The 20,296-nt window shown below is 51.7% G+C and overlaps 6 protein-coding genes and 1 non-coding gene across 7 annotated transcripts; 3 read left to right on the top strand and 4 right to left on the bottom strand.

The window, feature by feature from the left end:
- Positions 1-505: 505 nt before the first annotated feature.
- BDV14DRAFT_196760 (uncharacterized protein) lies at positions 506-2,008 on the top strand (the record flags this gene model as incomplete). Its single annotated transcript, XM_073772512.1, has 5 exons — positions 506-655; positions 717-1,101; positions 1,174-1,453; positions 1,547-1,553; positions 1,613-2,008. 5 exons carry the CDS (start codon positions 506-508, stop codon positions 2,006-2,008), a joined length of 1,218 nt encoding a protein of 405 aa, XP_073631418.1.
- Positions 2,009-2,480: 472 nt separating this feature from the next.
- Positions 2,481-9,584, bottom strand: BDV14DRAFT_196761 (uncharacterized protein; the record flags this gene model as incomplete). Its single annotated transcript, XM_073772513.1, has 1 exon — positions 2,481-9,584. The coding sequence occupies one exon, from the start codon at positions 9,582-9,584 to the stop codon at positions 2,481-2,483; it is 7,104 nt and encodes a 2,367-aa protein (XP_073631419.1).
- A 382-nt stretch (positions 9,585-9,966) lies between these two features.
- On the top strand, positions 9,967-10,787 carry BDV14DRAFT_167062 (uncharacterized protein). The gene is made up of 3 exons (XM_073767615.1): positions 9,967-10,083; positions 10,175-10,238; positions 10,326-10,787. Exons 1-3 carry the CDS (start codon positions 10,029-10,031, stop codon positions 10,444-10,446), a joined length of 240 nt encoding a protein of 79 aa, XP_073631420.1. The 5' UTR covers positions 9,967-10,028; the 3' UTR covers positions 10,447-10,787.
- BDV14DRAFT_142357 (PAPA-1-like domain-containing protein) lies at positions 10,744-12,444 on the bottom strand. Its single transcript, XM_073766365.1, has 3 exons — positions 11,437-12,444; positions 11,278-11,384; positions 10,744-11,219 (listed from the first exon to the last, which is right to left on the bottom strand). The coding sequence occupies exons 1-3, from the start codon at positions 12,248-12,250 to the stop codon at positions 10,971-10,973; spliced, it is 1,170 nt and encodes a 389-aa protein (XP_073631421.1). The 5' UTR covers positions 12,251-12,444; the 3' UTR covers positions 10,744-10,970.
- Positions 12,445-13,242: 798 nt separating this feature from the next.
- On the bottom strand, positions 13,243-15,588 carry BDV14DRAFT_167070 (tRNA synthetases class I, catalytic domain-containing protein). The gene is made up of 4 exons (XM_073767616.1): positions 14,988-15,588; positions 14,491-14,929; positions 14,069-14,423; positions 13,243-14,021 (listed from the first exon to the last, which is right to left on the bottom strand). The coding sequence occupies exons 1-4, from the start codon at positions 15,376-15,378 to the stop codon at positions 13,407-13,409; spliced, it is 1,800 nt and encodes a 599-aa protein (XP_073631422.1). The 5' UTR covers positions 15,379-15,588; the 3' UTR covers positions 13,243-13,406.
- Positions 15,589-17,916: 2,328 nt separating this feature from the next.
- On the top strand, positions 17,917-19,674 carry BDV14DRAFT_196765 (uncharacterized protein; the record flags this gene model as incomplete). The annotated part of the gene is made up of 4 exons (XM_073772514.1): positions 17,917-18,295; positions 18,363-18,679; positions 18,731-18,869; positions 19,070-19,674. 4 exons carry the CDS (start codon positions 17,917-17,919, stop codon positions 19,672-19,674), a joined length of 1,440 nt encoding a protein of 479 aa, XP_073631423.1.
- A 330-nt stretch (positions 19,675-20,004) lies between these two features.
- BDV14DRAFT_t37 lies at positions 20,005-20,089 on the bottom strand. Its single transcript has one exon. It is a non-coding gene; the product is annotated as a tRNA-Asn (tRNA).
- Between the last annotated feature and the right edge of the window lie 207 nt (positions 20,090-20,296).

Here is a 20,296-nt window from a genome sequence, read left to right on the forward strand (position 1 = left end):
GCTCAGAGCGGGATGGGAGGTGGTGTGGGTGTGCCTAGTCTACGCCCCCTCATCACTGATCTTCCTAATGCATTAATAGCCCGGTGCTACACTGTAGCAATCCACCAATCGCAATTAAGATAAGCAGCATACCCCTGTCGTGCCTCGCGGGAGACTCCACTCGGGCGGGCCGAAAGGTTATCCATACTTTGTTCTGATAAGTGACAAGTCCAGGATGCTGTAGTATTCCCTAGTTCCTCTAGCCCTGTGGGTTCCTGGCCGTTGTTGCATTGCCTCCAACCGTCTATTCCTCTTTTGTATTGACTTGATATAGCGGACTTGATTGTGGCTGATTGTCCCATGGGGCCGGAAACAGGGCTGGCTGCGTTCCTACTCCTAGCCGGCGCGGCAGGTCCCCCCTCTGACGTCGTTATTCTTCACGCGCTGTCTTTAATGTCTACCTGCATGACTGCCTCATTTTCGCAGACAGGCGGATAAAGCCTTCAAGCGAGGCATTCGTCCCAAGATGCCTTTGAACACAGACCAGAAGACCAACCTCAGCGTGACATGGATCCTAGGGGGTATTGCGACCATCACCACCTTCCTGCGCCTATACGTGCGCCTCTTCCAGCAGCGCAATCCAGGCTGGGATGATCTTGCGATGGCTTTCTCCTGGGTGTGCCACACCCTCTTTCAGTCACTCTTCACTGCTCGAGTATCTAACATCTGTGGTATAGTGCTTCTCAGCAGCATCCGCCTCGCTCGCAACAGCCGCAATCCACTACGGTCTAGGCCGAGACATCCAGGAGATAACGAACCCGCACGACAAAATGCTCGCTCAGAAATTCCTCACCCTCGCGCCGCCGTCGAGTATATGGAGTGTTCTTGCGGGCAAATTGTCCATCGTGCTTTTATTCCACCGACTACTCGGCGTCTCAATGACGAAAGTTCGATCTAGGATATTATGGACGTTAATGGCAATTACAGCGTGCCTGTCTATAGCGGCTATTATTGCCGACGTGACGTTTTGTATTCCGACCGAGGCGATTTGGGATAAGAGTGTCCGGGCTAAGAGGTGTATGTCGCGGCAGACGCAGATGGGGATTTGGTTGGCGCAGGCTTGTACGTCCCCTTCATTAACATATGGCTTAACTATGAGGTAATACTAGTACTGATGGGTTATAATGTCGAAAGCATTCAACGCCTTCACAGATCTGGTCTTCGGTCTTCTTCCCACGTTAGGTTTCTACAGACTGCAGATGCCGCTCCGGCGGAAGATAGGGCTCATGATGCTCTTTGGGATCGGTATTTTTGGGTGCGTGATTACGAGTATTAAGGCTTATCAGCTTCACAATTTGAAGAGGGACGAGAATTTGACGAGTCTGTTTCCTTCTATCTCGGCTTTCAAGCTCTGCATTGATCACTGGCTGACGCGGCTACTAGGATCTTGGTCTCCCATTACGATATGGAATACGTGAGCTTTCCATCTTTCTCCCTTCACGTAACCAACCATACAGGTCTAAATGCTGATGATTCGATAACATCCGCTAACACATTGATCTCGCAGCGCAGAGGTAAGCTGAACAAACACCCCTACTCCTTCAGGTATCTCACCACTAATAAACAAAACCAGATGTTCGTCCTAATAACATGCGCCAACATCCCCATGGTCCGCACACTCTTCCGGCGAATACTAAACATCCCATCTTCAATCCGCGCCTCATACCCACTAGAATCCACGTCAGCAACGAACAGAGCAAGAGCCCGCGAGCGCTACTTCTCACTCGACGACAGCAATTCTCAAGATCCCGCCTCGCAAAGAACAGGGACGGTGAATGGGAACGGGAGCAGGAGCGGGACGGTCCGCAACAGCTTTGATCGGATGTACCTAATAACAAGGCACGACAGCCCGCCTATCTTTGACGTGGGTGATAGAGGGGAGAGTGGGAATGGGAGTGGGAGTGTGAGTGAAAGTCAGCGGGGGATAGTCAAGGATACGGCGGTTACGGTTAGTGTTAGCCATAGATAAATACTCAGAGACCTCGCAAGAGTGATGATACCCAATAGATGTATAGAGGACAACCTGTTATGTCTACCTATAGCCGGAGTTAGGAGGTTTTGAGCCGTACCTTCCATATACGACAAGATACCCGGCGAGGGTCGTTCCTGCTTCTTTACTTGTAGCGTAGACTTGTTAGGAAGGCGCCTCCCACGGCCGCTCCTTCCCTTTTTTTGCTGGAATGAAAAGAGGAAGGACGATCGAGGTAACGCTATATATGGAAGGAGCGTCCGGTTAAGGCAGCTGCGACGGACCTCTGGCGCACCTGCCGTTTGTGTATGATATAGGCATAGCGCGGTTAGGATGCTGAAGGAGCTCCGTGAATCCAAGGTTAGACTTGTTTATCTGCGGACTGGCAAGACACAATTGTCATAAAGGTCTATGCTGTATTCATTTACATCATCATATAAGTAGGTAGGTAGTAGAGGTCTACATGACATCGCTAAAAAATCAAGAGTTCATCACTCCACGTCGAGACAAAATCATGGCTTTGTTCATAAGCAGGATTCCCAGAAAGCAGACTCTCATCCTTAGAGTCGCCGAACAAATCTAATTTCCGGAGTGCGCCCAGGAAGCTCGTCGCAGTAGCCGCCAATCTCTGATCAGGCCGAGAGTCTAGCATTGCGGAGATTGGAGCCTCAATGGTAACCTCTTGCGGTTGGTGTCCTCCACGCCGGGTGAAGTAGTATTTGCATTGGTACTGGGACCAGCTTTCGTTGATGTAGGCCTTTAGTTCGCGGGTTGCTGCAGTGGAGATGTCGCTGGCGGGAGGATGGGACTGCAGAGCGTCCAAGGGTGTGAGGTCGGTAGGTAAGGCGAGAGGTGGAGCTGGCGACGGCTGGATATTTGGGATAATGAGGTGGCCAAAGTCTCGAAAGGCTTTGAGTTGCGCGATGAGTGGCTTTGTGGTCTCGCCTGCAATGGAATCTGTGAGAAGACGGTCTATATAGTCCACTACTGGAAGAGTGGCTTTTATCATGTCGAAGAACGCGGTGCTGGTTATTAGCACGTAGGGTTGCTTCAGCATTTCGGTATCGGTCATTATGCGACGAAAAGCTGTGTATGAAGAATCGAAGATTGCACTGAATATGCTCAAGATAGAGCGAACGCAGTTTGCATCAGTGGCATCCATGTGAAAGAGCAGCTCCTTTAGCACTCGGGTAATGGTCTCGATTATTGGCCGGCTAAGGATCCACGCAGCTGGATTGTCAAAGGCCGCAGCAAGGTACGCAGGGAAAACACCCGTTAGGAGCGTTGCCCGCAGTGTGGGCTGCTCCGAGTTGCCAGATTCGTACGTATTCTTCATAGATTCGTACAGCTGATTGACAAGGTACGTCTGCTGGCCGTCTAGCGCAGCGCGCTCCGAAACACTTTGGATGAAAATGATAAGCGTTTTGGCGACCTTGGCAGACGAGAGCTTCGGTTCGTAGCTCTTCAGCCTTGCAACGATATAGGTGGGGTCGGCGGATGGCAGAGGGAAGGACGCTGGATCCGTAAAGAAAGGATCGATGGGGCAAATATCTCTGCTATGCTGCTGCAGGAAGCTGACAATGCTGTGTACGAAGTTGACAAAGGCTCCTTGAACTTCCGCTTCCCCATTGCCGAGTTCCTGGTAGTTTGACCTCATAGACGACATCATTTTCTGGATAATCTCTCTGTAATCGTGCCGAGTAGTCGAGAGTTCGATAGACCTCGTGTCGTCTAGATGTTGAATGTGGGCGCGCATATTCGAGAGAATAGACGAAATGAGAGACAGTCGGCGCTGGCTTAATTCGACAAAGGTGATTGAGTATCGACCTTCCTTTGGATCTCGAGAGAATGGAAGGTTCTTCAGCACAGCATCTTCTGCGCCTTCATTTAATAATGCCTCTGTGAAATGGTGCTGGAATTTGAGCATAGATACTCGTTCCACCAGGGCCGACATCCACAAGCCAAGGATTTGTACTCTGCATTCCGAAAACACTTTTCCGTCCTTCTCAATACACTTTGCCAAGAACTGGGGCGTGAACTTCCTCGTTTGCGTCGTCCAACGAAGAGAAATCCAAGAGTCGCTCTCGTACGGATTGATATAGCTGTCCCAGCGCCGCAACCCGTGCGCCACAAGAGTGTGAGCAATCGACGTCCAGCAATCCACAGTGTTCAGAAGGACTGCATCATCAGGGCAACGATCTTCGCCGAAGCAGTTCGAAACCAGACGTGATACTGCAGGGTGGAAAACTTGTTCCACGTGCTCTATCCCGGCAGGTGTCGGCAGAGACTCAGACTCACATGCGTACGCAGCAGCAATATCAGACCAATCTCCGTACTCCTGACTATCATCTTCAGTTGACACTGAGGGGACTTCTGTTCCTGTAGCTGCCGCGCCTGCGGAAATAAGGCTGCATTTTTGCAAGTACAGTGTAATGATTTGTAGTCCCTCTGATACGGTAGCATTCAACCGTGGGGTCCGGCTGTTGAAGAGGTCCAGTATCGATTTGAAGGGCGTTTCTGACACAATGATGCGAGCATGTTCCAGCGTTGGCGCAGACTTGATGGCGCCCTGTAGACCCTGTAGAGCGGTTTTCAATAGGGACTCAATTTGTCGTTGGTTTTGAGCAACCGTCCTGTCGATAAGCTGCTGGGAAAATTGCTTGCCGCCATCATTCTGCGCTTCAATCTCTCTTCTAGCCAGATTATGCTGCTTCAAGAATTTAGTGACAAAGTAGCCATGCCATTCGGTGAACGGCCCCAATCCCGATAGGTCCTCGTTGGTGGACAACTTGAACCGCGCAAGCCGTTCCCACGTGCGGAGACTGATTTTGCAAGTTTCGCGATGCGATGTAGCGGGATGAACTAGGGCCTTGATGGTCTCTAGGCGGGGCCGACAACCGTCTGGCACTGACGAGTATAAAGTGCAGAGGAGGTCATGGTGGTTCCTCAAAGCATCCAAGTCGGCTTGATGAATAGATTGTTCTTTAGGATAATCCCGACCATGATTTGGCAACAATCGCCAGGTATAGTTCCGAATCTTCCTCTTGTCGTAAGCTTTCGAAAGAAAGCGAAGCCCACTTGCAATGATCTTCAGTAGGATATGGAAGCATGGGTCTCCAGGGAAAACTTCGAACGACGGATTGCTGTCGAGTTCATCGAGGAAGGCAGGCGACTTGTAGTTCTCTTCTAATCTCAAATTGTACAGCGTACGCTTTGCGAAGAAGTCATACAGCGTGTCAAGAATAGGCTTGCAGTCACGCCAACCCCAGCCATTGATGAGAATGAAACATCGCTGGAACAAGACCCGACAGTAGCTGTAGTAAGATATTGGTTGAGACTCGGAGTTTGCTTCGCTATCGAAGACCGGACGCAGTAGCCGCTTGATGGCTGCCCAATTGTCCTGGCCGCCTTTGAACCGCGAGCCAACGCGCGAAATCCCGAGGGCGTCGAACTCCTGCAGAGGAAGAGTTGTAAAAATTTGCTGCCACCCACTCTCCAGACTGTCAATGTCTTTCTCCTTGTTGCCAGCTGTGACAGGCATTGCATAAGCCTCTTGGGTGAGATCTCCCAGCCATCCTCTGTACCTGTCGGTATTTTGTAAGATGTGCTGGAGAGCAATGTGCGCCTCAACAGTCGGATAATCATTCTTGATCCCTCCCTCGCGTAGTTCCCGCTGTTTACTAGAATCAAGAAACCTTCGCATTTCCGCCTGTGCTGTGGAACTTGATACAAGAGTTACTACTTGCTTGGCAGCCATCTTGGTCATGTTGAGTGCTTCGTCCTGGATTGACTGATTCACAAGCGGATGTTGAGCGACTTGGCAGACTTGATTGGCAAAGACGATATTTTGCGAAGCAACCCTTGCTAGCTGCTTCATGTCTTGCTCTGCGTTCGAAATCATGATTGACAAATCTTCGACGACCTTCGATATAAGACCGCAGGCTCTTGTCACGAATCCGATTCTATCAACAGGGTCAATGAATGACAAGGCATCCGACACGTATCTGACCAGGGCTCGGTATGCAGCACAGCCAGAGACGGTAGTGTCTGATGAAAGTTCCGTGGGGCCTCTATAAACCCTGCCAGTCTCTGCGGACTGAAGTACGTGGTCGAAGGCAGCACCGAGCTGAGAAGAGACCGAGTCATCCCAGGCGCCCCATTCCATCCGCTGATCGCCAACGCTGAAACTGAAGCGACTGGTGCTAACATCGAGGTCACGTTTGCCGATGTTTAGAGAGCGAGAAAACTCCCCACTGCCAATGAAGGTAGACTCGTGAAAAAATAACCCGCCCGATAGAGGACTGGTGTCAAAATCGACAGAATATGCTGTTCTGAAGCGGTTCAGCTGTCCAGTGGTTTTACCGTGAAGCGGCTGGCCACTGTTTCGAAGTTCCTGGGATCCCTCATCCGGAGAAGAGAAAACAGGAATAGCATAATCCTCGATGTGAGTAATCTCAACACGCTTCGGTGATCTCTTCTTGAGCTGGCGGCGTCGAGGCTCAGTAGGTGGTTTTGGGAGGGCAGACTTTGGTTTCTCGATGTTGTTGGTCCCTTGAGGAGACTGATGGGGACCAGTAGCACCCGAAAGGAAGCGGTTCAACGGAAGTCTCTCGTCGCGACCTAATTGAGCAAGTGACACCTGTAACGAGGAAGACGTCCTTGCCGCGCTGCCATGAATTTCAATTTCTGCCACCACAGGTCGAGGGTTGTTCCTGCTAAAGGATGTAATAGGCCGATTCCGCTGGATGATCCATGTATTTCCCTGACGCTGCTGGACAGGCCTGGCCGGTTCATTGCGAGCGCTTGAGTTTGCGTCTGGGGGAGCGTTTTCCGTTGGCACATCTCTCCTAACAGTAGTGTTGCGCGCTGCAGCTGCCGGTCGAGTAGTGACTTTACTGCGCTCGTTTGCTTTCCTCGCGCTCAGATTATTGAACACCGCTCTCGCATTTGTAGAGAGATCTCGCAGGGGCTGTCTTTGGGAAGTTTGGCTAGTAGTAGCTCTAGGCAGCGTAGTCTGTTTCAACCGCCCTGCATGCCAGTCACGCAGCGAAGCGTTGGCATCGTCCGTATCTATCCTGGAGTTCAATTTGATCAGTTTGCGAGACGGGCTACGCCTCCCTCTGTCGTGGCGGGTGCGTGCCTTCCTCGCGGCGACTCTCAGAAATTGGGGCTGCTCTTTCCGTGGTTGGAATGCGACATCTGGAGCATCCAAGATGCCCAGTCTGGGAAGGCTCCGAGCTGGCTTTCTAATCTTTTGGCCTCTATATATAGCGTCCGTGAGTCGTGCCTGCTGTTTACGACGTGGCTTCTTGGATGAATCGCCCGACCGACCTTTATCTTTCCTTGGCCGTTTGCGCTTTTCGGTTGATCGGCGAGATGCTGTGGGAAACATGTAATCAATCTGATTGTCTTCCGGAATGTCACCGTCCAAGTTCTGGTCGAGGTAGGAATCATCGAGTCCCAGCATCTTGGCTAGCTGGCGGTGTCCTTCAATGTCATCAACATCACCGGTGTCGTCAGAGTTTTCGGCGTTCTCCTCATCACTTTCATCTGCAAGATGCCGTAAAGACGACAAATGGTCCCTTGTACTCGAAGGTGTTGAAGAGTCGGGCTTCCTCGTAATCTTTCTCGCGACACCCTTGGCAGCTTCAGTTTCCAACCTGGCCATTCTCTCATCGTGCCGTTGCGTCGCACTTGGGGGTTTCTGCTTCTGTTGGTCTAATCGCAACCAGGAAGCCGGTAGCACACCCTTGATTTTCCGCTGGTATCTCCTAACGGCTGCCTCATCGGGATCCTCTTCCTCCTCCTCGTCCATATCAGAAGCCTGACGGCCACCGGAAGACGCTGACCTTACAGTCTGTGCATCATCAGATTCCAAGTCATTCCCGTTTCCAGGTCCATCCAAGATGATAGGTACTTCGTTAACATCCTTAGTGCTTCGTCTATTTTCTGTCTGAGGCGTGATGGTAGGAGGCGAGAACCCACGAGGGAAGCGAAATCCAGTGTCCTCCCGCGCAGGTGAAGAAGAGACACTGCCCGAGCGCGGCGGGCTGGGCATATCGAAGATAGAAGATGCAGTCCGTGGCTTTGAATATGACGCGTTATCAATCACAACCTGAGGAGGAGCCGGACGGGGGATTGGACGAAGCGCCTGACGTGGGCGGTCATCTCCAGGCCCAATGACCCTGCGTCGCTTTGGTGACCGCAAATCAGTATTGGTAGGCTTTGGTCGCTGAGGAGGTCGAGGGGCTCTTTCAACAGACTCATCAATGGGCAATAAGCTGAAAGTTTCTCGGGTATCTACAGGAGACGAAGGAAGGTAGCCCATCTGGGTGTCCGAGCTTGAGCCAGCATCATCCCCCAAGCTCTGTCCCTGGCTTTCCTCTGCTGCGGCGCGGGCTCGTTGTAACTCATGCTGTGGAATGCGTACAGGCTTGACACCTCTAGCTTTCATTAGCCGTTGGTACTTTGCGTCCTCAAGAAGATATGGGTGAAGCTGAATCGGGTTGCGCTGTCGAAGCGATCTTCGTGCCGGCTGGTCGATGCCTAACTCTTGCAATACATCCTCAGATATCTGAAGTATCTCCTCGAGAGTCTGGTTTGCTTCAGTAGCTTGATTTGGTGGCTCGTCGGGAAGCTGCTGGCTGCCATCACCCAGTATTGAGGATCGAACAGACGATAGTGGCGAAGTTGGCGGAGAGCTTCCATCATTTTGATCAAGCCCAAGCGGCTGGCTAGCATCTTTGGCCTTTGGCGTTGGCGATCCTGCGGGCGAGGTTTGCTTGCGCCAGGGATGATGGCCAGGATGCAGCATATCTGGTGAAGAGCTCGGGACATCCCAGAAGTCGCGCTGTGATTTTTGTTTCGGCCTCGGTGTCCAGTCTGGATTATTTGTAACAGTTGCCGGCAACTCGCCGAGTGATTGAGAGCTCGCGATCTTTTCTGCCTGGGCTGAATGTTTCACCTTGGTTGTGGTGCTTTCTAATTCCAAAGTACCCCCTCCCTTGTCCTCATGCGGCGTCCGCGATCGTTCTTCCGGCAATGAATCCGTGTCCTCATCTCTTCTTCCACTGTTCATCATCGAGTCTGTTCCACGCTTGGTGTTCGGGTCACGGTTTGGCGATTGCGGATGTTCCTCCAACTCTGGCAAATCAATGTCTTCATCAACAAGAGCCGCAGCGTCCTGGCTCCCGCTCGTATCCCCATTGCCCTGACTTTCGTCTTTTGGTCTGTTAATGACCTCCACGCGCAAGCCGTCCCCATTGTTCTTGTCTTCATTCGGCTGAGATCGTGCGTTCGGTACAAGCGAAGGTAAATCCATATCCTCCTCATCAGTCTCATCATCTTCTCCTGGCATCCCTTCCCCTTCCGCCTCAGCATTATCTTTGCCTTTCATATTCCCATCTTCATTTTTACCCATCTCAACATCTTCCACATCCCCATCCCCGCTCAATATCACACTCCCATTATCCTCCTCAACCCCAGTATCATGTGCAATGGCCCCTTTCTCCTGACTCTCAAACGAATCCTCGTCATCCGAGTCCGGCACAAACCCTCGTTCCCGCCATGACTCCATTTGCGACTGCCGACGCGATGCAATGGCCCATGTCTTGTTATGTTGTTTACTCGAGATTCATTCTCGTGTTCGGAGGGGAACGTCGCAGGAAATCGATTGTGACCGTGGTGGAGTATATTCTGATTTAACCAATGCCTGGTGCCTGTAAGTCGTTGAATTATGCGTATATTGAGTGGTAAATCGAGTAAAGTTGTGCTGTTGTTAATCCCGAAGACCCTTGAGATCGAACTCGACGCGTCGGAACAATGTGGGGAAACGCGCCGCAATTAAGTTGGCGCCCATTTGGCGACCGATCCTCCGAGAGGGCTGGAGCCTTAGGCTGCCCACCTGCGCTGCGGAAGCCTGCCCGGCCGAGACTCGCCGCCGCCGAGCTCTGCTTTCCCCTCAACAACTTGAATATCACCCATTGCGCATTGCGACACCCTCCACAAATAACAAGCCAAAATGAGCCGCCAGATCTTTCCCGTGGCTATGGCCATTGTATTTGGCGTTGCGACTGGTACGGATTCCCCGCGCACCCCAACTGTTTCCGCGCTACGAGAACCAGAACCAGATCGACTGACGATGAATTTCTTCTCCGCAACTTACAGGATACTACTCCTTCCAACCTGAATTGAGGAACTATCACTTGCAGAAGGCGGGTGAAGGGGCTGGGTATGCTTTTTCCCTCCTATCCCAGCGAATGTCATGCGATGCGATTCATTGAACGACTTGCTAATTGCGACGCTTGGGTAATTACAGAGTCCAGAGTCCCGCGCAACAGCAACAGCAGCAGCAGGCTGCTTCTACGTCTACTTCTGCCTCTTCGCCTTCTTCAACGAGTACCACAACGTCTGCGCCGAAAGATACGAGTGGGAAATGAGGAGCCCGGCACCACCTGCCGGATAGAACTACAAAGCTTGGCTGAGTCGCGAAGGATCATTCGGGTATAATATTCCAGTTGAGAATGAAGGCTCTCGTTCAGGACCGTGAAGGCCGGAGAAAATGGCTGGAAAGGCATGGACTCGGCTAGAAGGGAGGTCTCTTCTTGGGAGCTGGGAGCTATGGGAGGTGCTTAATGGCCTTGCGCCCAGCAAGCTGCTACGTCGGCTGATGTCCAAGATTGTTGGCGGCGCGGGCTCGCCAGCGCAATGATTGACGAAAACTTGTAAAGATAATCTCACTTCACAAACAATGTATTATATATTTTGGGGAACACGGCCTGATATCATCCAGCCGCTTCCCACTTCCATCTATAACTCCAGCCAAGTGCAAATGACCAAGTAAAGCAGCCATTATCAAGTCGATACCGATACCTACCAATACGCCCGACCGAATCCTGATCCCGAGTTGCGCGCCGTCATCATATATCATGCCTGCAAAGTGCGGATGCAGCAGGAGTTGCGCTTAGATCTCCTCAACGAGCTTCCTGGTTCCGCCGAAGATACGACCGGGGGGGGTTCCAATCCATTCCTCTGGCACGGCGACGCGGCTGCCTTCGCGGCCACTGATCCATCTTACCATCGTCGGGTCGACGGGTTCCTGTTCAGCGGCTTGTTCCTGGTCGTCTGCTGCGTTCTCGGCTGCTTCGGCTGCTGGGATCCGACCACGGCGCTTGGGCGCTTGTTTTCGGAGGAGTCGGTTGATTGTGTCCATCTAGAGCTATGTTAGTATTGCCGGTAGCTTTAAAGCAGTGGGTTGTAGTTGAGCATACCTTTTCCTCTTCATTGCGCTTCTCGCTTAGGTTCTTTCGTCGTCGAGCCATTTCGGCGCGGCGCATTTGTCGCTCTTCTGCCGTTAGATGCTTCTTTATTTGCGGTTCTATGGCACGTTAGGGATGGTTTGTAGAATGATATCGTCGGAGCGTACGTACCCATTGGAAGCTGCAAGAAGTCATTGCCCAGATTGCCTCTCTGGCGTTTCGTCATCTTGCTGATATCACCGGCGGTCGGCGTGCCGTCTTCGCTGTCGAGATCGTCGTCGTCTTCCTCCTCGTCATCGATATCATCACCGTCTCCCACATTGAGCGTCTCGCCCTCGTCTTGGTCGTCGGGTTCGCCGTCCGCATCAGAGTCAGGTTCAGAGAGCTCTTCTTCGTCTTCGTCTTCGTCCTCCTCGTCAAGCTCCATTTCTTTTGCTTCGACGCTCTTCGCGGGCTTCCCGCGGGTTACAGGGGCTGCAGTGGCTTTGGCTTGTCTTCTTGATACAGGCGGCTGGGGCGGAGCATCGTCCATGTCCAGGTCACCGTTTGCATCGGCGTCTTCGTCGTCATCTTCTTCGTCTTCGCCAGGCGCATCCTCATCGTCAACTTCGTCTTCTTCCTGGTCGTCGATATCCTCCTCTTCTTCTTCGCTGGTGTCTACTTCGACCACTCTCTTCTTGGACCTGCTGGTGCGCGGGCCAGTCACGATAGGGTTGTCAGTAAAGACATTATGCGAGCGCCGCCCTCCGGCAGTTCGCGGGTTGCCACTAGTCACTTCGCGGAGCTTCTTGGTTGGCATCCTGACTGTAAGATGGATAGATCTTCTAGTGCCCTCAGGGGACTCTGACCGAGTGCGAAATACTGTCACTGAAGGCAGCGACGCGGCTGAACGTGATTGTCGAGTTGACCTGGTACTCGTGTTAGACTCTATGACTGGAGGATCATCCCGCCCCGCGCGGGCACGAAGCGAACGTCGCAATGACATGCTAGGCAACGGCGATTTTGGTATCGCTCAAAGTGAGAAAACGTCAAGGGTCAAGAAAAGCCGTCGCGTAGAATAGGGTGCGAGGTTCAATTCAACACGAACGAGAATTTTTTGGGAAGGGCAAACAAAGAGTGCAAGTGTTGGAGGGGGTTTAGTGAGAGAGAATTGGTAGATTGGGATAGATGGGGATGGAAGGTCGGACAGTAAGGGTAAGGGTAAGTCTCCAGTTATATTGCCGCTATTAGAAGACGGCAACACTGAGGGGGTTCACATAAGTGAATTCAATATGCATGCACTTCTGATCCCAAGGCTACTATCAACAGCTGACGAGGACGTGGGCCAGCGCTTCATTGGGGGGGCGAAGATGCAGCCCGGGAAGCCACAGGGCATCAACCCCTATCTATCGCGTCGTTCATGCGCCACTGGGACGTTAGAGACCAACATCGACGATGAAGCCAATAGGGGCTCTTTAGCCTAGCCCCAGCTTGCGCAGGTGAGAGAAGGACAGGTGTGCTGCATTCATCAGGTTGGCGCGATTGATTGATTGCCAGGCTCGGGCAAATCGGGATCCTCGACGGATGTTGGACTGGCCCGGGGAGAGAGGGGAATAACGAGTGAGAAGGGGAGTAAAGTAATCCACAACACATGGGTGGTGGGCATTATTCACGGTGCACAGCAGAGGAGGAGCTAATAATACGAATAGGGAAAGACAGCAGTTAAGAAGTCAAAAGTACTCACGCTGGTCAGAGAGCTGGCAGGGTCGGGTGACAGTGTGAGGCGGTGTTTGAGCAGGATTCCTTCAGGGGGACCTCGACGCAGTGTGACTCTGTAGGTATCCGTGCCACCAGAAAACTTTGGTAACTGAGACAGAGGGAAAAGTAAATTGACTCTAATTCGGGAGTTGGCTGGGACAGCAGTGCTTTGGACCTTGTCAGATGGCAATCCGAAGTCTGCGTTCTGCCCGGGCGGTGTATCGCCAATTGAGGATCTCCCCGACGGATCGCTCTTTCAGTTCCACTCTACATCTTTGCGGAGTATTTAATGAAGGAGGCCGCGCCCACTACCTAAGGTATCTCGGTCGCAGGCCTGCCCAGAGCCACTGCCACTGTCCGCGACAAGGTTAGGGAGTAGATATCACTGAAGAACAAAAGTCATTCTATTTCCTCACATCCTCTTTCAGCGTCACAATGCGATTCAACACAACACCATCGTGTGAGCTTTCCCGGTCCAAACAGAAATAACCCACCCGCATCCCCTGAAACCTGACGCTTTCTGGAGCCGTTGCCGCTGTCGTGCCTTCCGAATTCCCCCCTCGCTCGCCTTTGAAATTGAGCCAGGAAACCCTGCGGATGATTTCGTCCAGGCCCGTCTCAACCATTGCATTCGAGAAAACCTTCTCTGAGTCTGGATTTATGACTGAAAGAAAACCATCCAGGTGGGTGTCTGGATTGTCGACGTTGAAGAGAGGGTCGTAAGCGCGGACCGTGGCTTTGACGGGGCTACTGAGCGATGGGCAGTCTGCGACCCAGTGGATGTACCCCTTGGGCTTCTTGAATGCGGTTCCCTGCTCGGGCTTGTCGTATCGTGCGTGGATTGACGTGACAAGGCCAGTGGCTGGGTCTTTCTCAAAGCCGGTCGCGGTTATGGGATACGGCACTCTCAGCAGTCCTACTGCTTTGCCCGGGACCAGTCGGAAGAAATCCTTGCTGGCGGTCTCCTGAAAATCAGCTCGGTCGATGTATACTATCCTGGTGAACGGAACAGTATGCGCCTGATGAGGTCAGTATTATGTCGTGGAGTACTTGAAGGAATGCATACACCAAACCCGAGATCCTTGGAGAAAGGCACTTCGACCATTTCCAAATAGTCCTCGGTGAGATTATCAATGATGATCGGAATCGGATCCAAAACGACCATCAAGCGCGGAACAGTTCGCTCCAAATATTGTCTTACAGACTGCTCGAACCGCTTGACCTCTATGTTGGTCGTAGCCTTCGAGACACCAAGTCCGTTGACAAACGAAAGAATAGCTCCCGGTGGAACGCCTCTTCGTCTTAAAGCAACCAGTGTATACAGTCGCGGATCATCCCAGTCGTGGACAAGCCCGTTGGCTATCAGTTCCGCAATCTTTCTCTTCGACAGCACTGTGCCAGCCAGGTTTAGTCGACCGTACCTGCAACCAACATCAGTATCACGATAACGAAGGGATCTCTGGTACTTTAACAGGTAGAAGTACTCACTCCCTCTGCATAGGCCTATAAACACCTAAACTATCACAAAGCCAATTATACGAAGTCCTCGAGGGCTCAAACTCAGTCGTACACAACGAATGCGTAATCCCCTCGAAGCTGTCAACAAGGCAATGCGCAAAGTCATACGTCGGATAAATCCTCCATCTATCACCGGTGCGATGGTGGATCCCGGCATTCTTGTCTGTGCTTTCATCCCCCTCGCCCTTTCGTGGCTGGATGACGCGGTACGCTGTCAAATCCCACATTTGGGTATTTCCGGACTCAAGGTCCTGCTTCATGCGGAGGGTGGCTTCCCCGGGTGCATACTTCCCAACCCGCATTGCTCTAAATTCAGCGAGGGACTCTTCTATGGGTCTGTCGCGGTGAGGACAAGCGTAGCGGGGTGTGACGCCTTTACCACCACCGCGTTGGAGAGCAACCTCGCTTTCTTGCAACAGGGGCCTGTTAGATCAAGATTCATCTCAATGATCTGGGATCAAACTTACTCTCGCAATGACAAACATAAGCCCCATCTTTCAATATCAGTTCCTCCGCGATTTCGTATAAGCGAACAAAGTAATCACTCGAATATGCAACCTTCACAGGCTCAAATCCCAGCCACTTTATAATATCAGCGATGGCAGTAAAGTATTTTCCTTCCTCCTTGGCTGGATTTGTGTCGTCGTAGCGCAAGTAACATTTACCACCATGATACCGCGCGAAACCGAAATTGATTGCAATGGCTTTGCTGTGGCCGAGATGGAGGAAGCCGTTAGGCTCAGGAGGAAAACGGGTTATTACGTTGGGAGCTGGGTTTTGGTCGTAGATTTCTGAGAGAAGGCCTGTTTCGAAGAGAGCGGTTGGGATGTTGGGATCGGTATCCGCCGGGTTGGTCATCCTGGGTGTGGCCGATGTGCTATGGTGATCGATGGAAAAGCATTGGAGCAAGGGGAAGATGTCAGACTATATGTGAAGTTGATAAGCCCGTTTATGGTGATGTTGCAGCTGTTGACTCAGTATGAGTAGTCCAGTTGAGTATGAGTCAAGCAACAATGAGCATTGTTGAGAGCTAAGCCACCTCTGTCAGTAACGATCGGTAGTGCTTGAATGTCCCTGCCCGGGCTGCTCTATGTCGTCCTGTACCCATATCTAGCAGCCATGTCCAATCAACATCCTCGCGCATTCCAGCTCGATGCTTATGGAGGGGAACGCATGGAATACGCATATTGCTTTTCTGCGGGGTCGTTGACGGTACAACCGTGCAGTATGGACCGTCAATCGGATGGGTGCACAGCCTCGCTATCGAAACAGCCTCGTTAGCCTGTCGAGTCTCGGAGAATAGCAAAATCAACCTTATCATCTCCAACCTCAATCCAAGCTTGAAGTTGCAGAGTCACTCAAAGGCAATTGCTTCATAGTGGACGCTGGAGTCAGCGGCGCAGCTTCTCTAGTAGTGACGCTGACCCATCTCAGATATACAGCTCCATCATTTAGTGCTAATGGGTCGTCTGCGTTGCTTATGTTGCATTCAGTTGCCAGGCGGAAGTGAAGATCACTGTCTCGTCAGTGTTGTGGGTGCCCGGGCGCTGGAAGGCGCCTTCCTCATTAAGAAGATTTCTGTATTGCGAATCACGGGTGGTCAGTTGTCTTCTGACAGAGGTCTCTACCTTTGTGTTAACTCAATGCAGTTCTTTCTCATCCGTAATGGCCTAGACCAGTGCAAGAAGGCAGGCAACGAAGTTGTTCAGAAGCTCAGTGCAATCCAGTCGTCGCTAAACATGTTGATCGCAGGAAGAGCGATATCAAGCTCTAATGGGCGGCGCAAAACCCTCTCAAATTGACGAGCCAGACAATAGGAAGATTCGAGAAAGGCAGCCTTCATCATTTATTACATTGAGCGCAGCAAATCAAAATAAGGACTAAATAAGAAACAACTCTAGGTGCCAGGTCCAGGAAACCGCTCTCCTCCCAACTATCTCCCCTATCACGTCCCAGCCAAGTCAAGACTTGAGGACATCAAGATGTCGGTATGGACACCGCTTCCGATGCTACACGAGATGGTCCTTCCTCCCAAAGACCCTTGGGCGCTTATTCACCAGGCACGGAAACGCACGGGGGGAGATATGGATCGTCTTCAGGTGTCTGATAAGATCACACTCGCGTTTGAAGATGGTTTTGGCTGTGCAGCCAGTCCATCTGCATCTAAAGGTTTGGAGGTCAGATGCAAGGGACAGTGGACTTTATTATGATCACGTTAGAGGGACGATTTGCCAGAATGCGTGAGGGACTCGAGGGAGTGATGTGAAGTTGTGACGTACCTCGCGGCTTCATTTGCACTTTTTGGCTTGCGGTCCCCGGAGACCGAGACCGGCTGGTCATCTGCGTTAGAGCTGGAGAAAGAGGTGCCCTGTGGATCTAGCCTCCACTGGGCAGCAACATTGTCCAAGGTGTGCTCTTCGTCTTCCTCTAAGAGCTCGGGCTGCAGCTGCAACTGGAGCTGGAGTTGGTGGGCGTTGAAGTCTGCATATATGGTAGGTTCGCAGTCCTAGTCCCAACCCTGGCTTTGGTGGACTGCTCCTACGATCGGCGTGTTGGCAGGAGATGCAGTCGGAAGGATATTCCCATTAATGTCAAGGAGTTGCAGGGAATAGAGGGCCTGGAGGAGCCCCAGCGGGCAATTGCCATTTGATTGCAGGTGAGCATGGGGAGATACGAAAGTGGACGTGGAATCTGGACCCTGACCGACAACTGCTGGAGGAGAAAAAACAAGAGGGTACGTGTGCGCTGAATAGAGCGTGTTGTAAGGGATCGATGACTGCTCCATGATCGAAAAGAAACAGATTGCGCAGGTATCGCAAGGCAGGAGTCTTGGTGATTGATTGTAATGGAAGGGTAAGTTGTGATTTAGAGCTAAATATCGCAGCAGATTCTTCAGAGGCCTTTATATACTACGCACCTCGACAGCTCTTTGAGGGCATCACAGTGAAAGTACGGTCTTGGCTACCCTCGAATTACTGTCAGCATCAAACCCGCCAGTCCGTCTAGATCGTAGAGCTGCCAAAACAGGAATAGCTGGTCCAATTCTCAATTCTCTCGCACTGTAAGGACCAGAAGGGGCGCGATGAGTCTCACAGAAGTGCTTGGCCGGGTAGGACAAGGGCGGCAATCTCTCAATAGGCTCGACGTGGTTTTCGATAGGGTCACAAGGCCATGAGTCCCTCCACCCACTCTTCCTTCGCATGGTGAGCTGTGAAAAAAGAAAACATGAGTGCGCGGGTGGGGGGACTATCAGCAGCCTTCATCCTTAGAAACATAAGCACAGGAGAGACTCGAACGCAGCCGTGAAGGAGACTGAAATTAGAGCCAATAGTAAGTCTATATCTCCCAGATATAACTAATCACTGCACAGATTCAGGGTATAAAAAGGCCACGACAATGCAAACCACCAAGTCCCCGCCATATGAACAGTATACATCCTCAGAGAAAGCCGGGTCCGCTGAGATTGATCTTTCCAAAGCCATTATCAGCCCTCAAGGTGAGTTTCTCTGGGTAGAGCAGGGCAAGAATCCACAGGACCGCGACGTCTTCCGAGCGAAGCAATCATTCATCAGAACCCAGTTCCATCGACGAAGGCGGGATTCCAAGTTACAGGCTTTGAGAAAATCAAGGAGACCCTTTTCAGCGTCGCATGGAGAAAGACAGCCCTTGCAGCTAGGACACGGAGTCTATCCGTCGTTGCAGCTAGGCGTGATCGAGACTGCGCTCGCGGTGTCCGGGGGAGCAGCCCACGATATGAACCAGTATTTCCACCACTGTAAGTATTCTCATCCCTCCACTCGTCATAACGGTAGATAGACGAAGCTTATCATTGTATGGTATAGTCCGACTCTTCTTCCACGAGGCCTACCTCCCTGTCTTCCCCGAGAAGCCCATGTGGCTTATGCAGGCCGCACTGCGGCAGCCTGCACTGCTGCAAACCATCCTGGGCATGAGCGCATCCCACCGAGCGCAGCGTCTTCTAATCTCGGACTCTCGTCATGGCACAAACTCCCAGGCGCAAGTTGCTCGAAAGCTCATGCAGAATGGGCTCACCCTGCGATGGAAAGGTCTTGTTTCACTGCAGCTTGCTCTAGCCAGAAACACGGACCTGGATTGGGAAGGGGTTCTGATGACAATCGCCCATTTGATTCTCATAGAGGTAAGGTCCATCTCAGAACCTCTCTGGTCTTCTAACACGTCACAACAATAGGTCGAGGAGAAAAATGCGGACGCGGTCAATGCTCACATGAACGGGCTGATGAGAATAATCAACATGCTCGGAGGCCTTGATAACCGGGACCCTAAGCTACAGACGCTGATTTACAAGTATGTATGCGTACAATCAGCCAGTTAGTCCTAAGGCAATGGATAACTAAAGCTATATCCCTGGCTGCACAGCTGTGACCTTGTAAAAGGGCTGATCGGGCTCCGCCCGCAACTTACTGTCTCCGGCATATGGGAGCACAAAGTGAAGGCCGGATTTTTTCCCCAACGAGGACGAGAAGGTCTTGAATCAACCCGGACACCACCCTCGATACGCGGCCTACAGCCCTGGCCCGAGATGGGACATTCCTTTTCACCTCCCCCTGGTCCGGTACCCTGCACCCAGACCTGAAGCTTATCATCCGCTACTTTCAAGCCGGCGTCACCAAGTTCGAACCCCTATTGACGCTCCGTAACCCTGGAGGCTTAGTGCCGGTGCCGGTGTCAGTGTCAGACCAATGCGACTACATCATCCTCATAGGCCACCGACTCCTATCACTCTCTTTCAAACGACAAGACTCATTTCAACATATCATCCGTCTAACGCTTCAGGCCTACATTTCAACCCGGATGCAGTCACCCCGGGGCGGCTCTCGGAGCGAGTATACAATCTTAGAGCTCCAGCGAAGCCTAGAGACGAGTCCGATAGTGTTGCAGAGCATGGCGCCGGATTTACTCTTCTGGGTTTGTTTCGTGAGGTGTTTGGGTGCGGCTAAGACGGAAGTCTATGCTTGGTTTCTGGAGCGCCTGGCGCAGCTGAAGAGGATGTTGGGGCTTGATGATTGGGAGAGTGCTGTGCGTGTCCTGCATGGGTTTTTGTTTGTGGCTAGGTATCCTGCCACTGAGCAGGGGAGGGTTGTTTGGGAGAGACTACTGGCCAGGTCTTGGTGAATACTAAATTGGTCCCTCGGTTTAGTTGTGATTGTTGTATTAATGGTGTTGTCTCTCTTTCAGAGCCTGATGCGCGAGGCATACATTGCAGTCCAGCGTGTCGTTGCTACTTGAAATCTCAAAAGCAACACATATATATAACGTCCCTTTTTCGCCAGGGACCCGTCAAGATATCTTACACCCGACTCAGAGCTTGATCATAAAGAAAGCAAAAGTTCTCGATAGCTTAGAAGACGTACAGAAAGTGAAAACAAAAAAGATAACCAATTAGCAGAAATCATAGTCGCTGTTAAGAATAGCAATTAGAAAAAACAAAAGCAAAAAAGAAACCGACCCTGCGCAGGCTTGAACTGCGAACCTCCTGATGAACTGTGTTATAACAGTCAGACGCGCTAACCGATTGCGCCACAGAGTCAATTTGTTGAAAAGCCGCCCCATCTTGTGGTCTATTACACATTAAAACTCAGTAGCCGCGCCGCCAGAGCAAAGAGCCGAGGTCATCGCTCACATGAAGCTGTCTCGGCTTTTGGACCGTCTCTACTCCGTCTTTACTCCAAGTCACCAAGCTCCTCTCTTCTCCCTTGTCTCTACCCAAGCAGCTGTATTTGCACACTTGAGACTG

The sequence above is a fragment of the Aspergillus stella-maris genome (assembly GCF_047715825.1).
Source record: "Aspergillus stella-maris strain CBS 113639 unplaced genomic scaffold BDV14scaffold_8, whole genome shotgun sequence".
NCBI classification, from domain to species: domain Eukaryota; kingdom Fungi; phylum Ascomycota; class Eurotiomycetes; order Eurotiales; family Aspergillaceae; genus Aspergillus; species Aspergillus stella-maris.

Bases quoted from the DNA above. Each gene is read 5' to 3' on its own strand.
- BDV14DRAFT_167062 (XM_073767615.1), top strand. From the start codon at position 10,029: ATGAGCCGCCAGATCTTTCCCGTGGCTATGGCCATTGTATTTGGCGTT. The intron at 10,084-10,174 runs GTACGGATTCCC...CGCAACTTACAG, and splicing joins TGTATTTGGCGTTGCGACTG to GATACTACTCCTTCCAACCT. The intron at 10,239-10,325 runs GTATGCTTTTTC...GGGTAATTACAG, and splicing joins AAGGCGGGTGAAGGGGCTGG to AGTCCAGAGTCCCGCGCAAC.
- BDV14DRAFT_142357 (XM_073766365.1), bottom strand. From the start codon at position 12,250: ATGTCATTGCGACGTTCGCTTCGTGCCCGCGCGGGGCGGGATGATCCT. The intron at 11,385-11,436 runs GTACGTACGCTC...AACGTGCCATAG, and splicing joins CTTCTTGCAGCTTCCAATGG to AACCGCAAATAAAGAAGCAT. The intron at 11,220-11,277 runs GTATGCTCAACT...ACATAGCTCTAG, and splicing joins AGCGCAATGAAGAGGAAAAG to ATGGACACAATCAACCGACT.
- BDV14DRAFT_167070 (XM_073767616.1), bottom strand. From the start codon at position 15,378: ATGACCAACCCGGCGGATACCGATCCCAACATCCCAACCGCTCTCTTC. The intron at 14,424-14,490 runs GTGAGTACTTCT...TGTTGGTTGCAG, and splicing joins TATAGGCCTATGCAGAGGGA to GTACGGTCGACTAAACCTGG. The intron at 14,022-14,068 runs GTATGCATTCCT...TGACCTCATCAG, and splicing joins CCAAGGATCTCGGGTTTGGT to GCGCATACTGTTCCGTTCAC.